The sequence below is a fragment of the Acomys russatus genome, chromosome 23 (assembly GCF_903995435.1).
Source record: "Acomys russatus chromosome 23, mAcoRus1.1, whole genome shotgun sequence".
Lineage (NCBI taxonomy): Eukaryota > Metazoa > Chordata > Mammalia > Rodentia > Muridae > Acomys > Acomys russatus.
Genome location: NC_067159.1, coordinates 36,214,893 through 36,230,533, shown reverse-complemented (window position 1 = coordinate 36,230,533; position 15,641 = coordinate 36,214,893). Strand labels below are relative to the sequence as shown.

At 38.9% G+C, this 15,641-nt stretch overlaps 1 protein-coding gene across 1 annotated transcript in view; it reads right to left on the bottom strand.

Moving 5' to 3' along the window:
• Positions 1 to 11,964: 11,964 nt before the first annotated feature.
• Tacr3 (tachykinin receptor 3) overlaps positions 11,965 to 15,641 on the bottom strand; it is a 90,806-nt gene continuing 87,129 nt past the window's right edge. The window contains exons 4-5 of the mRNA XM_051165628.1: positions 14,402 to 14,598; positions 11,965 to 12,330 (exon numbers count right to left, since the gene is read on the bottom strand). Of these exons, the coding sequence (XP_051021585.1) occupies positions 12,018 to 12,330; positions 14,402 to 14,598 (510 nt within the window). The 3' untranslated portion in view covers positions 11,965 to 12,017. The remainder of the gene's footprint in view (positions 12,331 to 14,401; positions 14,599 to 15,641) is intronic.

Sequence of the window (15,641 nt, the reverse complement as noted above, 5' to 3'; positions counted from 1 at the left end):
GTGGATTGCTGAATCATAGACAGTTACGTCCAAGCAGTTGAAGAGGTTTCCATATCAGATTGATAGTCCGTGTTTTTAGTTGGACGAGGTAAGTGAGTGCTGTTTGGGGATGGGAAAAATGAAGTATGTTGGAGTAAGTTCTGTGATGGATGCAAATTTTGGTCAGATATTCCATAGCCAAAGGAGAATCTATACCATAATGATAGACTTATACTCAAGAGTTATGTTGTGCTCCTTCAATGCAAACCTATTACTGAGAACTAGATGCCTAGCAGTCCTCTATACTACCCAGAATCCCTTGCATGTGAATGACACTGTGAATTTAGTTCTCGTCAGTGAAGTACCTTGGTATTAAAATAGCTCAGTGCGACATGTCCATACAGGTGTACAACAGGACTAATAAAATCTAACCACTTCTTTCCATTTCCTTTCCAAATATTCATCCTAGTTAGTAGCAATAAACATTCTACTTCCAGACCAACATTATTTTTTTTTTTAAGTTCCACACATGAAAGAGAATATAAAGTACTTGTCTTTCTGTGTTTGGTTTATTTCATGCAACTGGTTATCCTCTGGTCCCATCTATTTATTTTCAAACCACAGGGACTTACTTTTCTTTGTGGCTGAATAATACTCCTCTTCCTTCCTTCTCTCTCCACCTGTGTGTGTGTGTGTGTGTGTGTGTGTGTGTGTGTGTGTGTGTATGTGTATATGTGCGTGCATGTGCCTGTACATGCATGTGAGCATGCACATGTGTGTGTATCTTTCTATGAATAACTGCTTAGGTGGAGTTTGTATCTTACCTGCTGTGAACAGTGCTGCATGAACATGCATGTCCAGGTACCTCTTTGGTATGCTGGTCTCACTTCCTTTGGCTATATTTCCAGAAATGAGAGAGCCGACTATATGTGGTAGATCTAGTTATATATATTTTTTTACCTGGGTAGGGTCATCAAACTCCATGCTGCTAACTACATTCCCACCAGCAGTATATGAATGATTTTCTCTCCACATTATAACCAGGATTTGTTGGTTTCCTTTTTTAAAAATGTTTTTAATTTTTTAATATTTGAGAGTATGATTACATTATAATTACAACACTTTTCGCTTTACTTTCCTCTCTCCAATTCCTTCCATATACCCCTCCTTTTGAATTCCAGGCTTCTTCCCCCCCCCCGCCACTAATTGTTAGCACACACAGATATACTTATATATACATATATTCCTAAATATAACCTGTTGAGTCCATATAGTGTTACTTGTATGTGTGTTTTCAAGGGATGAGCGTTTGGTACTCAACAACAAGGTAATGGGCTTTTCTCTTGGGAAGACCACTTCTCCTGAGTCAGCTTTCTTCATTTGCCTGGGGTTCTTCTCTGTGTAGGGTTGAGGGCTTTTGGGCTTATGGGCCTTTCCTGTTAACTTTGTGTGTTCATTGGTGTTCTTCTTCATCCATGTCAAACTCATGTTTGTCTAACCATGTTGATGAGGCTAATGTGTAGCTTCTGACATTACTAGGAGCACAATCTCACAGCAAACTACTCTGGTCTTCTGGCCCTTAAGTCTTTCCATCCCTTCCCACCTCCCCCAATGCTCCCTGAGCCTCGCCTAAGGGAATGTCTTGTAGAAGTATTGACTGGGACTGGGACCCACAACACTGCCTTTTGATAGGTTGTGGTTTTCAGCAGGGGTCTATGAACTGCTCCATAAGAGAGAAACCTAGCCAACTACCCTGTGCTAGTGAATTCATGGAGGAGAGCCTACAAGCAATACTTTATTAAACTATTATAACCCCCGACAACAATCTAAACGTTTGCTCTCATCCCTCAACAAGAAGGTCCTTTGTAACAGACAATCTGCATGCTTTTTATTGCTTCTCACTTAAATTAAAATTTGTGGTACTATGTTGAATACGAGTGCTGGTGGAAACAAAACAAAACAAAAAGATTGCTGATGATAGAAAGTTTTGAGTTGTTTCTGATTTTAAAAGAAATATTTTGGCTTTTCTTGATTTGGTGTGATATTGGTTATGGGCTTATTATATATAACCTTTATTATGTTGACATATGATTCTTCTATACTTAGGTTTTCCAGGTTTCCTTCATCAAAGGGTGTTGAATTTTATCAAATAATTTTTCTGTGTTCCAATTTGACATCACACAGTTTTTTTTTTTTTTTGGTAATAATTCCTTTTGTTTTTCTATTTTATTCTTCAATGATACAGAGTCTTTGCTGGACCCTACACCACTGGGACTTTCTACTTGCTTTCTCTTCTATTTCAGTTTCTCAGTGGATTATTTATGCTTGGAATTTGTTGCTACTAGTACATATTCTGAAATCAATCCATCTAGTTATGTGTCTTACAAAGCATCTCTCTACCCACTACATTTACCTGCAAAGAATTTATGATGCTCTCTGCAGTAAAGGCCATGCCATTTGAAGCTACTTTCTATCTGGTGGGTAGAATTGAAGCCCGTTGTAGAGTTGTTCTTAGCCTGGTGTACTCAGGCAACTCCTGAGCTGAACTCCTTGAAATTCATTTGCTCTCTCAGAATCTCAGAGTAACCTCATAAAATTTGCTCTCAGTTATTTGGATGGTGATGGGAAAGGAACTTAATCTGATTGCTATTTTTTTGTATGAAGCAGAATTTTTAAAATATTATTTTCATTTGAAAAATAATAGTTGTTTATGGAGTACAATGTGCTATTTGACATATGTATGTACATCGTAGAATAATCAAATGATGAAAGGATCAATGTTTTAGTAATTAGAATAAATTCTAATGACTTTTTATTCATAAATGAAAATCATTTTAGTGGCTTTTTCAATACATTTAGAATGTGATCATCTTGCTGTAAAGAGAGAACACCGTATTATAATAAACTGCATAGTCAAAAGAGGTCTGACCCATGTCCTAAAACCTCGATGTAGCAATTTAAAGCTCTTTAGGAGAAGACTGGGTGGTCTATCATTGCCTGTCGGACATGTCAGGAACACAGTAGTAACCTTTTAATTTATACAGCGCCTTTGTGAAAGTGACATTCTGTTTAGACGTAATTATGCTAATTGTGCCTAATTGTGACATCGGCTGCCTGTCAACAGGCAATTTTAACCTTTAAAACCTGTAATAATTGTTTTTCATATTTTCAGATCAGGGTAAAATAACCTTGAAAAACTGCAGGTATTTTCTGTGAATTCAGTTTAAACAGAACACTCATACTTCAGAATATTGTTTAATATTTTTGTTACTTGTCTGTTAATAAAATGAAAATATGTAGGTTTAACACGGACGAAGTTGTGCTTCTACCAGTTGAAGACACCCACTTAGCTCAAACGTAGTTGTTGAATACCCCACCTTCTATATTTGGGGATTTCCCACTGTATGAGGTAGATCCTGTGTCCCATTTTACAAATAGAAGCTCTTGGGATGAGGAACATTTGCTTAGGCTGCAAGAGACTGATGCAGTGGACTTGGACTTTGAGAGCTTGTGAAACAAAACAACAGAAAAACAAGCCATTGTGTTTGGGTGACAAAATTTTTGCCAAAAATAGTGATTTTGCCCCGCAGTTCTGGTCACAGTAATATCCTGGGATGTAACATGGGCCAGTGACTGACTAACCTTAGGCCTGTCCTAACACTTGGAAAGAGTTTGAGAGTTACTAGTATGTTTCATAAAATCCCACTAGGTTAAGATTACCACTTACAAATAAAAACACCAAGATAGAGCAATCATCATCATCACCATCATCATTATCATCATCAGTGTGTGCATTGGTGTCTTTATGTATACTAAGTGTAAGTGCATACTAGTCTGCACTTATGGAGGCCAGAGAAAGACATTGTTTCCCGTGTAGCTGGAACCACAGGTGGCTACGAGCTGCCCAACATCAGTGTTAGGAACCAAACTCAGGTCCTCCGCAAGAACTGCAAATGATTGGAGGCACCTCTCTATCCCCAGTGGATTGTTTTGATGTATGCTGAAATTACAAGGAGCTTCTGAATCCTGAGTAAATTCTACATGTGGACTAGGATTATCTCAAAGAAATTTGTATTGGACTGGTTCACTTTACACGCCAGTTTTATTTGTGAAGAGCTGAATTCGTCCTTCTACTCTTTTGCTAAGTTCTTTGTTACAATCTATTCAATTAACTGTTTTGTCTGAGGATTTGAAGATGCTTTACACAGACTGTTTTAGTAAAGTATGCCATTTATACTGTCATTAGCCCATTGCTTCAAGAAATCCCTTTTCTTTTTTTTTAATTTTATTAATTTATTCATATTACATCTCGATTGTTAGCCCTTCCCCTGTTTCCTCCCATTTTTTCCTCCCTCCCATTTCTCCCCTTCTTCCCTCCCATATGTCTGTGATTGAGAAAGACCTCCTCCCCCTATATATGCTCTTAGAATATCAAGCCTCTTCTTGGTAACTTGCTATCCTTCCTCTGAGTGCCACCAGGCCTCCCCATTCAGGGGACGTGGTCAGAAAAGGGGCACCAGAGTTCGTGTGAGAGTCAGATCTCACTCTCCACTCAACTGTGGAGAATATCCTGTTCGTCGGCTAGGTCTTGGTAGGGGTTCGAAGCTTACTGCCTATATTCTCCTTGGCTGGTGCCTTACTTTGAGGAGGACCCCAGGATCCAGATCTGCCTGTCATAAAGTTCTTCTTGTAGATTTCCAGGACCCTGTGGGTCCTACTATTTCCCCTTTCTTCCATGCTACTCTTGCCTAAAGTCTCAACCGGATGTCCTCTCCTCTGACCCACTTACCACTTTGGAAAGCTATCTGGCGCTTTCTCAGAAAAATGGGAATAGGGCTTCCTCAAGACCCAGCCATCCCACTCCTTGGAATATACCCAGAAAATGCCCTACCACATAACAGGGACATATGCTCAACCATGTTCATAGCTGCTCTATACATAATAGCCAGAACATGGAGACAGCCTAAGTGTCCCTAAGTAGAAGAATGGACAGAGAAACTGTGGTATATTTACACGATGGAATACTACTCAGCTATTAAAAACGAGGAATTCCCGAAATTTGTGGACAAATGGATTGATCTAGAAATTATCATAATGAGTGAGTTCACCCAGAAGCAAAAAGAGACAAACGGTATATACTCACTTATATCAAAACACTAGTCCAAGGGATATGTACCATGAAAATCTTTACTTACCAAGAAATCCCTTTTCTTTAAAAAAGAATCCCTTTTCTAAAAAAAAAAAAGTAGCTTATTGATATGGTCTCAATGTTTAAATGATTGAATCCCTATCTATAGGACTGTGTACCTAATACAATAACCTAATTCTAGAACATTCATATCATCTCTCAAAGAAAATTCCATGCACTTTGGCAATCCCTGTCCAGCACCATCAGACTAGGTGCACTGAAGCGTAAATCTACCCTTTCCCTGTAGATTTGTCCATTTTACACACATAAGTGTGCTATCTTTTGCAGCTCACTTCTTTCATCTAGCACGATGGCTTTGAGATTCATCTATGTTTTGGCATAGATCAGTATTTAATTTTCAAAAATTATTTGCCAGTACTATTTGATTTTACTTAAATACCATGTTTTGCTTGTCATTCTTCAGTTGACTGATGGTTGAGTTCAGTTAGACACTTTGGTTATTATGACTGATGTTGGAATGAACAGCTGAGTACTAATTTTGCCCATGGTTTTTGGTTCTCTTAAGCCTCATTTATTTTTACCTGTAAGAATGTCTGAGGTCCTGCAGTAACTATATTTAGGACATGAAGGCACTGCCAAATTTTTGTTAGAGTGGCTTCACTCTAACAATGTAATTTCGGTAAACTCACATTAATTGCTTCAGTTTGTTTATATTTTTCCCATTTTCTTTTCTTTTTTCTTTTCTTTTTTTGTTTTGTTTTTGAGACAGGGTTTCTCTGTGTAATCCTGGCTGTCCTAGACTTACTTTATAGACCAGGCTGGCCTTCAACTTACCGAGATCTATCTGCCTGCCTCTGCCTCCCTGAGTACTGGGATTAAAGGCGTGCACCACCACCCCTAGCTATTTTTTGCCCTTTTGACTGTAGCTACCCTAGTTGGTCTGAAGTTCTCTCTCATCATTGATTTGATTTTCATTTCTTCATGTTTCAAATTGCGATGGGGGCTGAGACATCTCATTCTCTATTGGCTGTAAGATGCTGACTTACGAAAGCCAATGATGCCTTTCTGTCCTAGCCTGATGCCTGAGAAACAACAGGAGCAACAGCGTAAGCATTAAGGTGTGTGATGTCAGGCTAGAATGCCCAGAAACCTAGCTCTGTGAGGAAAAGCTCACGTTATTCCTCTTGCCTTTGTTCTCTTCAGGTCCTGAACTGATGAGGTGATGCTCACTTACAATGGCAGCTCAGTCCTGCTTCACTCAGATTCAAAAACTTCCCTGGAAACATTGCCAGTTTTGCCAACAACCAATGTTTAGCCAAACATATAGGCACCCAGCAATCCAGTTAATATGACACAATTAGCCATTTCAGCTGTTTAATACTATAGTGTTTAATCTCTGCAGTTAAACCTTTGATTCTTTCAGTTCTCCTTGTTGTTGATTTCTACTTTATTTTGGTAGGAGAAGGTATTTGGTACGATGTCCATCTTTTTAAGTTTTGAGACTTATTGAATTATAGAATATATGGCCTATTCTGGGGACTGTCCTATGTATACATAGAATATATATATATACATACATTCTTTTATTTTGAAACCAGGATTTTATAGCTGTATGATATATCTAGTTTGCTTATAGCACTCATGTTCTCTCTTTTGTTATGGTTTATCCATCTATGCTCCCCATTATCAAATGTAGATGATACCGAAGCATCTGGCTACTGCTGTGAAGCTTTTCACATATCTAGTTCTGTTAATTTTACATCACATATTTGGGATTTGTTCACAGATGCCTATGCAGCATGCATCTTGGTATAGTATAGTAATAAGTGACTTAAAACCTATATTGTTTATTATTTATATATATAAAACTCATTTCTTTCATGGCTTCTTCTTATGTGAAATACACTTTTCCACCCCACCCATGCATTACTTTGGAGTTTAGTCTCTGTAGACAACCTCCAGCTGGGCCGCTACTGCTGTTCATTATGTTTATATTTGCCTTTTGTTTGGAGAGCTCAATGCATTTACATTTAAATTATTCTCATCTAGTGCTTTGCAATAATTTGTTTGACTAATAGATGCTTCTAAGGTGCACTATTTTTAAAAGAGGTTTTTACAGCATAGATCTCTGCTGGGACTTGCTGGACACTATCAAATATCCATTGAGCTTTGAAATAAACCAGGCATATACACTTAGAGTCTTGCAAAATTTCATATGTTATTGTATCACTTTAAACTGAATATTTGTATGTGTCCTAAATGAATATGTTGAAATTCTATAATTAACTTCTTTCTAAAGAAAGAAGTGAGAGTTTCATGTTCCAAACTACTCCTTTGACAATTGGCCACTGCTAACTCTTTACTTGTATAGCTTTCCCACCCCAGGGGCCGGGGTACAAGAACAAAATCTAGGAACACTCATATACAGTGCATGGGACCATATAAGAGCTCTGGAAATAGCCCTAGGGCAGTGAAAGGCCCTGAAAAAAACTTAGCACTGGGAAAGAATGATACAGACAAAAGGGAGCCTCCCTCCCTGTGTCCCCACACATGCAATAATGAGATGTTTTAAACACACCTCTTTTTGTTTAGCTCTGTCCTGTTCATGTATTAATGAAGAATCCTAACATCATCATGATGAGGATATTGCTATTTTCTATTTTTATTGATAAGTTAAGTGGGGCTCAGAAGAGGTAACAGTTTTCCCTAGGTGCCAGAGAGCTGTTATTGGCTTGGATTTAAGACTAGACTCTCAGGTGGAAGAGCTTGGTGGCCACAGTTCTGAAGCACAGTGCTCTACCCTCAGGCATGTACACTGTGGCACTAATTCAATTCTTCCACTCATGCCTCTTTGAAGGGTAATCCTCCCTACTTTGATAACTGTGCTTCTCCTAAATACCCTTTCTTTCCTGAATCAAAGGAACTTAAGAAAATAAATACAATGTAGTCTGACAGATGATTGAGTATGCTTAGATCTGATAGAACATCCCATAAGATGTGTTTTAATAACCACATAGGAAGATATTAGGGATATAACATTTTTTATATTTTCTTAATACATCTAAACGAAAACATAGAAACTAACTTTGCCATCTATTACCACATATGCAAAGAATATGAACTTCTTAAATATATTCAGTATAATTATGACAACTTGAAAATACTTTATTCACTAGTTACAAGTTGTATATATATGAACTTTTTTTTATAAGCACAGACTTTTTACTAATACACACACACACACACACACACACACACACACACACACACACACACACACACAAAATCAAACAGTTAGTAACCTTATTTAGCCCTGATGGATATCTTCTCAATTCCTGCTTGGCCTGAAGGACATTTACTCAAATCTTATTATTCTACATGGCTAGAGCCATGCTTGATTCCCTTAACTTTTGGCACATGGTTAAAGACAAAGGAAGCTGGCTGGTCCTGTTGGTTGTCAGACTGATGCTGCTTTATTTGATGGAATAATTGAGCAGGCAGCAATCAGGTTTTCTGAGCGAGTTATACAGTAACATAAAGCCCATCCCGGAGTCTGAGCAGGCCAGTGCTGTTTTCACATTTATTTTGTGTTTCTTGGGTTCAGTATCAAGCCTTCTAGCATTTGGTGTATGATGTAAAGATGGAAGCGCTTTGAAGTCAGTCAGTCAGATGCTTGTCTCTGAGAGGCTTTCAGACACCAAAGAAGATGTGAACTGGCTGCTGGGTTAGAAATGTCAGCACCCTAACATCGGGAGGTGGAATAATACAGCAGTTTACCAAAGCACTGAAAATATATTAGACTGGATTCTATGGTAACTAGGGTTGTTGCTTTCTGCAAGTGTAAAATAACAAGACAGGATGCTTATTTTTGATTCTTTTTTTTTCTTGCAAAAGAGAAATTGAAAATACTAGTCAATTATTTTATTTGTTTAGCTTCTCTCAAACTAGTTTAGTTTTTTCCCCTGATACTTAAATATAAAAGCCTAGGATATTTTATCCACCTACCTAGGGTTCTGAGTCAGTGTTTGTAAAAAGTGAAAAAGATACAGTCTGAACTTTAATATTAGAGGGTAGCTTGGATTTTGGAGGCAAAGTCACATAAACTCTGTCAAATATGCAGATGTGGCCTTCTTTAGAGTCCACGTGTTTCATTCTGCAGTTCTGTGTTGACATTCAATGAAACAGGCTTATGTCTTATCTATCCATCTACTCAGTGTCTCCTTATTGTTTAAACCTCTGATCTTAAAAGTGTCTGCCTGTTAAGTCTTGGTTTAGCCACGAGCTTTGAGCAAATAGTGTCAGCTTGCCTTAAAAGGTCCTAAAAGCTAGTGTGTGGGCCACAGGGGCAGCAGTCCCAGCAGAATGGAAGATGGTTGGTAAGAAAAGCAAGAACAGATTTGCTAAAAAAAATTCCAAACAAAGGTAAAAACAACTGATTGTGGCAACAGTCACCTCAGGGAGGCCTTAGAAAATTCTGCTGAACTTGCCTAATGGTTTTCTAATGTGTTTTAGGGGTGGCTGATTGCATGGAATTTGAAGGACAACTTTGCATCCACATTCTAAGGCTGAATATGTCCCCCAGTACCTCAAACATAATCACACAAGCTCTACGTATGCATAAATTAAGAAGAAAATGACACATTTCAGGTTTTCTCATGTCAATTTTACATTTGATAAGCACTTACATAGTTTAAGAATAAACATTTGAAAACACTAGGTTCAAACAGCGAGATACTTCATACAATTGGTAAGTTGAAACATGCACGCAAAGCTTCATAGACTTCGATGAGTGGCCATATGGCAATCCTGTAGTGACCACTTTTGTTTCAGTTGTAGTTTTGGATTTAATCCTTGAAGTAGCTACATTCATTTTTGATAGTGTATATCTGCACACTCATATATGTGTCTGGTGCTCTGCTTGCTTACTGACATTATTAAAGTAAACTCAAACATATATGATTTGATATTTTAGAGACTTGAAATTGTGCAACAATTGTGCATTTATGGTTTGGGATTCAAAGGAGGACTAACGCTATGATAATCCTCCATGATTTACCATCAGATAAGCATTTCTTGCTTCATTCTTCAAAAAATATATTTGGTTCTTATGTTGATAATGTATAAAAAGAAAAAAGTTTTAAAGGCAATTCTTTTAGACGGATAGTTAAAAAAAGAAAAAACCCTACTTGAGCATTGGAAAAGATGTGTATAGGCCACACCTCCTTCCCAGGCAGCTTGTGATTCTGTGAACAGAATCGACAGCTGTAGTGACTAAGGACAGATGACTTGTAAAGAATTCAGTCTGGAGGACACATTCTGTATTCTCAGACGTCCCCGATTTGTTCTGGGCCTCAGAAATGTGCCTGCATGTGACAGACCATCTAACTGGGAAGGGAGCAGCATCACAATGTATTCCAAGCATAAGTTAAAAAGGGAAGAAGTTGTAAGGGTAAGAAAGGAGACTGCCAAAACCCACTAATATACATCAGGTAAGTCAGACAAGCTGTAGAAATAGGTACATACATACATACATACATACATACATACGCACACACATGAGTGTCACCACCTCATTTCTCTCTGGAGGGACTTTACATTGTCTAAGAGGTCACAGACAATCAGAGTTGTGTGTCCAGAAGCTTGTGAACTGTCCTCTCCTTTGTCTATAATTAGCTCAGGCCCCCAGACTACTGTGCAGTCTCCTTTTCTGACCAGATACTTACAGGTCTGAATCTTCTCTGATTTATCAGTACATATATTAATATTTTTCAATATGTCCTTTTGTAACTTGACTTACATTTGAAATATATTGTGATATCCTGCCCCCCACCCCCCCGCATTCTCTGTGAGGAAAGAAGAGGACAACATGACACAACCAATAAAGTGAATGGCTGTAACTTTTTTTTGGTACAATGGGAAGCAGCTGGCTTGGGGACTTGGAGATGCTAGTGTCTGGCTTGATATAACTTATAAGTACTATTAAATTGTTACCTAAATCAAGGTAACAGAGTTACAGAGGCAAATGGGAGTCTCTCCTTTTGCATTAGAAGGCATCTTTAGTGTTTTACAATTTACTTAATTAAAAAAATATGTTAACAACAACCAAAAACAAAAAAGACCATCAGGAGAATTCTCTTTTTCCTTTAAGGTGCTAAATTTGACTGCAACTTAGTTTAGCACCCAAAACACCCAGTAGTCAAAATTAAATAATTCTTTGTTTCTTTTTAAAATTATTTTCTTGGGAAAAAAAAAAACCCAGAGAAAGACATGTTATGTTTGGGCAATGATTTGACTATATATCCTTGTCTGCCAAGGGAATTCCTCAAAGTTTTCATTCTACAAAATAAATTCTCTTGAACAAAGCCTTCCATATCTTCCTACTCTTTGAGGTTGATTTTCCATCACTTGGGTTGCAGACTCCATCCTTTGCCCTTTCCATTTCACAGCAATGTATAACTTCTGCCTTGTCTAGGCCCTGTTACCCTTTGCTCACTGTTGTATTTAGAACTTCCTTCATCTCTTGGGGGGACACCCCTCTGCTGTTCCTGTGTCATAAAGGCTCTTTGCCATCGTTAAATGACAGACACTGGCCACTTAGGGTTTTTTTTTTTTTTTTTTTTCAGATTCACACATTGTGCTTGTTTCATATGACCAGTTAGTTTTAAAAGACTAAATTAAAGACTCAGTTTTCTTTGTGCTGACTGATATGTTGGTAGTTTTGCTATATTTATATGCCACATTTCTCACACTAAGCATCCCTATCTAAGAATTGCCTTTCTGTTTCCCCAGAGTACCTACATCAGGACTTGGCATGGTTAGGAGATTGGGAAGGGGTGGCTAAGCTGGCATCACAGTGGCCTGGCGACAGCCTTCACCTCAGGACATGGATTTACGAGTATTCATCCACAGAGGTATAGGGTGAGCTTATGAAGCTTGACGTGGTGGAGGCAGATTTGGAATTTCTGCGGGAGCAGCCGTTGGCACTCGTGTCTCTGGGCACCGCCCTCTTCTTGCGGCTAGACTTGGCAGGGTCTCCATCATTGGGGTCAAAGAGCACGGTCACTGATTCCATCCTGCTCACGGTGTACAGGCTGCTCTGCCGTGTGGGATGAAACCTCGTGGTCTTGAGCTCCAGCTCGTCGTAGCTGGAAACCTGGATGAAAGGACACCAGCGAAAGGCTCGCTTGAAGCCTGCACGGAATCTGAGAAACAGGAGAGAAAGGTCATTTTTTGTTTGTTTGTTTGTTTTGTTTTTCGAGACAGGGTTTCTCTGTATAGCCTTGGCTGTTCTGGACTTGCTTTGTAGACCAGGCTGGCCTCAAACTCCCAGCAATCCACCTGTATCTACCTCCCGAGTGCTGGGATTAAAGGTGTGCGCCACTACGCCCAGCCGAAAGGTCATTTTCAAGTGGAAATTTCCTTTAGTTGCCCAGAAAGCACGTGTACTAACTCCAGCTTTAAATTTGTCTTTTGACACAGGCTTGAGTCTACGCTACAGTATTCATCCTGTGAGTTCTTGTTCAAAAAATATTATTTCCTGTCACAGGGAAAAATAACTTAGCAAATCAGAAAAGCATGACATGAGAGTTATCAACATGGCAAACTGCTTGTTGGCATTGACCTCATATATTTATATAACTAATCTCTCGAGACTGCTAAGTTAACATATTTTAAAACGGCATACTCTATTTCAAAAAGGCTTTCCTACAAATAATTGCACATTTGCAAATTAGTCTCATTTAATGTTAGAGTTAATTGCTAATCTTAATGGTTTTATTTAATCATATACATGTGTGAAATCCTTGAACTGTACACCATTAAATGAAGTTGATTCAAAGCAGATTTATTGCTAGTACAGTGGCTTAAATTGAGATATGGCTTATGCAATTACTTCAAAAAGAGTTAATTAACTATTTAGCCAACATGAGGCACAGGTCTCTTGATATCTTTCCAAGCTGAAAAATTAGATTGTGCAGCTACGTAAAATCCATTGGTTTATTGAGAGGACTGCTAACCACCTAAAATTTAACCTGAGTCTTCTATGTGTTCAACACACCAACAAAGTGGGATTTGGTTTTAAAATTAAAAATTTTTTAAATATAGAGGCCACAGTTAATTTCCTTTAGAGTGTTAAATTTGGTTATAAAAATCTCACTTTTTTTTTTTTTTTTTTTTTTTTTTTTTTTTTTTTTCTGGACAGGATCTTGCTATGTAGCCCTGGCTCAATGCAAATTTACAATATCCTGTCACAGTCTCCATACTGTTGAGGTAACCGACATGTGCCAGCCACCACATGCGGCATGAATACTGTTACTTAGAAAAGATTTTTATTTTTATTTTTTGGTTTTTCGAGACAGGGTTTCTCTGTGTAGCCTTGGCTGTCCTGGACTCACTCTGTAGACGAGGCTGGCCTCGAACTCACAGTGATCCACCCGCCTCTGCCTCCCGAGTGCTGGGATTAAGGGCATGCGCCACCACGCCTGGCTAGAAAAGATCTTTAAGAAGATCTTTTACTTGAACTCTCTAATTTTTTCACAAACTTCCCCAAGGAACCCACACCCTCCCACCACCCTGCAAGGCCACATGGGAAGACCTGGCTTCTCATTCCTCCAACAGCAACACCCGCTCTGCAGGCTGCTGACTGGAGAACTTTCTGAGCTGAATCTATCGGCGTACAGTTATTTCTCCCACTCGCAGAAGGAGTATTTTAATTTCCTTGAAGAAATCTCATGTCTTTTGGAATATGGCTGAACTGTCACTCATGAGGGTTTCTTTTACATTGGTAGATAAAATTCTGAAGGTTTTAAGGGGAGAAGTTGGCCCGTGTAAAGTCCACTGAGTGAAAAACCTCTAGCGCAGGGCTTCTCAGTCTGTGGGTTGCAACCCCTTTGGGGGAGGGGCTCAAACAACCTTTTCACAGGGGTCGCCTAAAGCCACGGGGGAACACAGATAATTATATTACATTCCGGTTCATAACCGTAACAGAATTTCAGTTGTGAATTAGCAACAAAATAATTATATGGTTTGGGGTCACTATAGCATGAGGGTCACAGCATTCGGAAAGTTGAGAAGCATGGCTCTAGGACATTTTTTGAGTCCCTAAGTTTTAAGGTGGGCGTTTTGTGAAGTAAGAAAAGCCTACGAAAAGCAAGCTCAGTGTTTGCCTCTGGGTTCTGACATACTGTCCCACTTCTGGACTTTAAATTAGCACCAATAAACCAGAATGACATGTGCTTCCAGGAAACGTGGGGGCGCTACGGAACCTGTGCATACCTTTTATTCAAACAGCAGTAGATGATGGGATTGTACATGGTTGAACTCATTGCCAGCCAGAAGCTAGCCAGATAGACCTGCTGGATGTATTTCCACCTGTTTAACTGTTGGTAGATTGCAGTGACGATGAAATAAATGTGATAGGGCAACCAGCAGATGGCAAATGTCACCACGACAATAATCATCATTTTTACAACCTGGAAAGAAAGAATAAAATCACTCTAAGCAAGTTAAAAAGCCATTAGAATAGATTAAATAGCTCTCTACAAATTACTTTTAAAGTAATATAGTTAAATGCATAAGATTATAGCACTCTTTTTTAGATTTCCATTTATTATTATTTAATTAATTTACTCAGATTACATCTAAATTGTTTCCCCCCTCACTTGTTTCCACCCATTCCTCCCTCCCTCCTGCTTTCACCCTATTCCCCTCCCCTAGGTCTATGACCGAGGGGGACCTCCTCCCTCACTATATGGTCATAGGCTATCAAGTCTCATTTTGGTGATCTGTTTATCTTTTCTCTGAGTGCCACCAGTCTCCCCACCACGGGGAGTGGTCAAATATGGGACACCAGAGTTCATGTCCAAGTCAGTCCCCACTCTCCACATAACTGTGGAGAATGTCCTGTCCATTGGCTAGATCTTAGTAGGGATTCAATGTTTACTGCATGTATTATCCTTGGTTGGTGCAGTAGTTTGAGCAGAACCCCTGGGTCCAGTTCTGCCTATTGTGATGTTCTTCTTGTAAGTTTCTAGGACCCTCTGGGTCCTTCTATTTTCCCTTTTTCCCATACTTCTTTAGCCTAGGGGATTATAGCACTCTTAATGAATAGCTGAAGCACTGTAAGTGGTAGAGACTAATTCATACTAATTGATATTCAGACATGCTTGTCTAAGCTAAATATCAAAGGTATTTTGCACCACAATTCCATCTCTACCTAAGAGTAAGTGACACTAACACAAATATAAATGAGTATATTTTCATTGATCTGGAATAAGGCTAGGTATGTAGTTTAGTGCTACAGTATTTGCCTGGAATGCACAAAAAAACCTGCGCACGCACGCGAGCGCGCACACACACACACACACACACATACACACAGATTGATCTGGAGAAAGTGTTTACAAAAACCTGTGAAGAGGAGAGCAGGAGCTAGGTTAGGCTGTGATAGTCTGTAATGTGTTATAGTGAAAATATATTTAGGGAAACTAAGTAATTATGGAGGTATATTATCCTA